This window comes from Trachymyrmex septentrionalis, unplaced genomic scaffold, assembly GCF_001594115.1.
Source record: "Trachymyrmex septentrionalis isolate Tsep2-gDNA-1 unplaced genomic scaffold, Tsep1.0 scaffold40, whole genome shotgun sequence".
Taxonomy (NCBI): Eukaryota; Metazoa; Arthropoda; class Insecta; order Hymenoptera; family Formicidae; genus Trachymyrmex; species Trachymyrmex septentrionalis.
Genome location: NW_017305569.1, coordinates 3,207,132 through 3,208,738, shown reverse-complemented (window position 1 = coordinate 3,208,738; position 1,607 = coordinate 3,207,132). Strand labels below are relative to the sequence as shown.

Below are 1,607 nucleotides of genomic sequence, written 5' to 3'. Positions count from 1 at the left end.
TGTATACATAAATCGAGAAAATTGACTTACCAGCGATCGCCATAACTAAAAAAACAAAGAACACGATAGCTTTGAAATGCATCTTGATGTTTGATGATCCTATGAATAAATCGCATTTTATACCCGTTTGTCGAGTACATTCGATATCAGTGATAATGTGCTGATAAGCCATTATTATCTATGAGAATTGATCACAATACTTTTACGATAAAAAAAATTTTACACACTTTTTCGTCTTTTTATGTACATTAATTGTTATAAATATTAAATTGTAAGGTAAATAAAAAACGGTAATAAACAATATTATTAAAAATTTAATTAATTTTTTTATTTGTTATTTGTTTTCATATTATTTAATCAGATTCTAAATAAAATATATCATTATAAACTAATTAATAATTAAATGTAAATAATAAATCATGAAACATTCTTTTAATTTTAATTAGTTAAACTGCAAGTCCTATTACGATAGGATCATATATTAATAGATAATGATGTATTATTGTTATCTAAAATCGATTTTACTATTATTTATTCTCTTTTACATCATGCAATTGTTGTTTGTCTGAAACTTTTTCTCGAAAATTCCTTTTTTTAACATATATAATCGACTGTATTACTTAAAATAAAACACATTGTATAATATATGTTAACTTTTAACTATATGATTTGTGTATTAAAATATGTATTGCAGATGAACAAATTAGTGTTATTAAAATAGATATACGTATATTTTTAAGAATAATAATGTGATTATGTTAAATAACATAAAAACATAAACAGCAATAAATTTTGCCATAAGCGTTTTGTTCAGTCAATCAAGTTACTGTTAATTAATTTTTACTTTTTAAATAGGAAAGGAATATAAAACGTTATTGTTATATATGCTGCATATTTATTGTATTTTACGTTAAATAATATATAATACATAATATATAATAATTAATAATATATAATGCATTATTCAGTATGCGTTGATACGTCGTCAATATCGTTGTCATTAATATATTAATAATTATTGATTTTCTCGTCAATCCATTCAATGAAACTGGATACTTTGGTATATACGCTTGGCGCTCCTTCACTACCGCATGGAATAATACCCCAAGATACAATTCCAATAAGAACTGGTTTTTGTCCATTACGTGAAATTAGTGGGCCACCGGAGTCTCCCTAAAAGTGTATTAAAAACTCAATATATATGTATTAAATTGTTACATCAATAAACAATGACAAAACTACTGAAGCTCATATACTAAAATTTATTGAACATCTGTATATCACTTACACTGCATGCCGAGATTTGATCGTATAGTGGCCCAGTGCAGATATTGGTTTCATGAACGGGAGAAGATCCTATCAAACGTTCAATGGCTTCATGGCAAGTAATATGATCGAGGTACTCCATCTTAACATGCTGAAGTTTATTTGGCATTATTGGATAACGGCCAGTCGAAGTGGAGCCCCATCCACAAAGCCATGCTTCTCCAGTTGCTTCACTTTCTGGCGGTGGTAATTTGATGGCTTGTATTTCTTTCGTTAACTTTAATGGAGATGCAAGTTTAAGCAGAGCAATGTCATATGGACCAACACCACTGAAAATTAGA

General features: G+C 27.6%; 2 protein-coding genes across 2 annotated transcripts in view; both read right to left on the bottom strand.

The window, feature by feature from the left end:
• Nucleotides 1-87, bottom strand: part of LOC108751107 (trypsin-1-like) — a 3,019-nt gene extending 2,932 nt beyond the window's left edge. Inside the window, exon 1 of the mRNA XM_018491091.1 lies at nt 31-87. Within this exon, the coding sequence (XP_018346593.1) occupies nt 31-82 (52 nt within the window). The 5' untranslated portion in view covers nt 83-87. The remainder of the gene's footprint in view (nt 1-30) is intronic.
• Nucleotides 88-1,008: 921 nt separating this feature from the next.
• LOC108750967 (transmembrane protease serine 9-like) overlaps nt 1,009-1,607 on the bottom strand; it is a 9,749-nt gene continuing 9,150 nt past the window's right edge. Inside the window, exons 7-8 of the mRNA XM_018490848.1 lie at nt 1,289-1,595; nt 1,009-1,173 (exon numbers count right to left, since the gene is read on the bottom strand). Coding sequence (XP_018346350.1) covers nt 1,009-1,173; nt 1,289-1,595 — 472 coding nt within the window. The remainder of the gene's footprint in view (nt 1,174-1,288; nt 1,596-1,607) is intronic.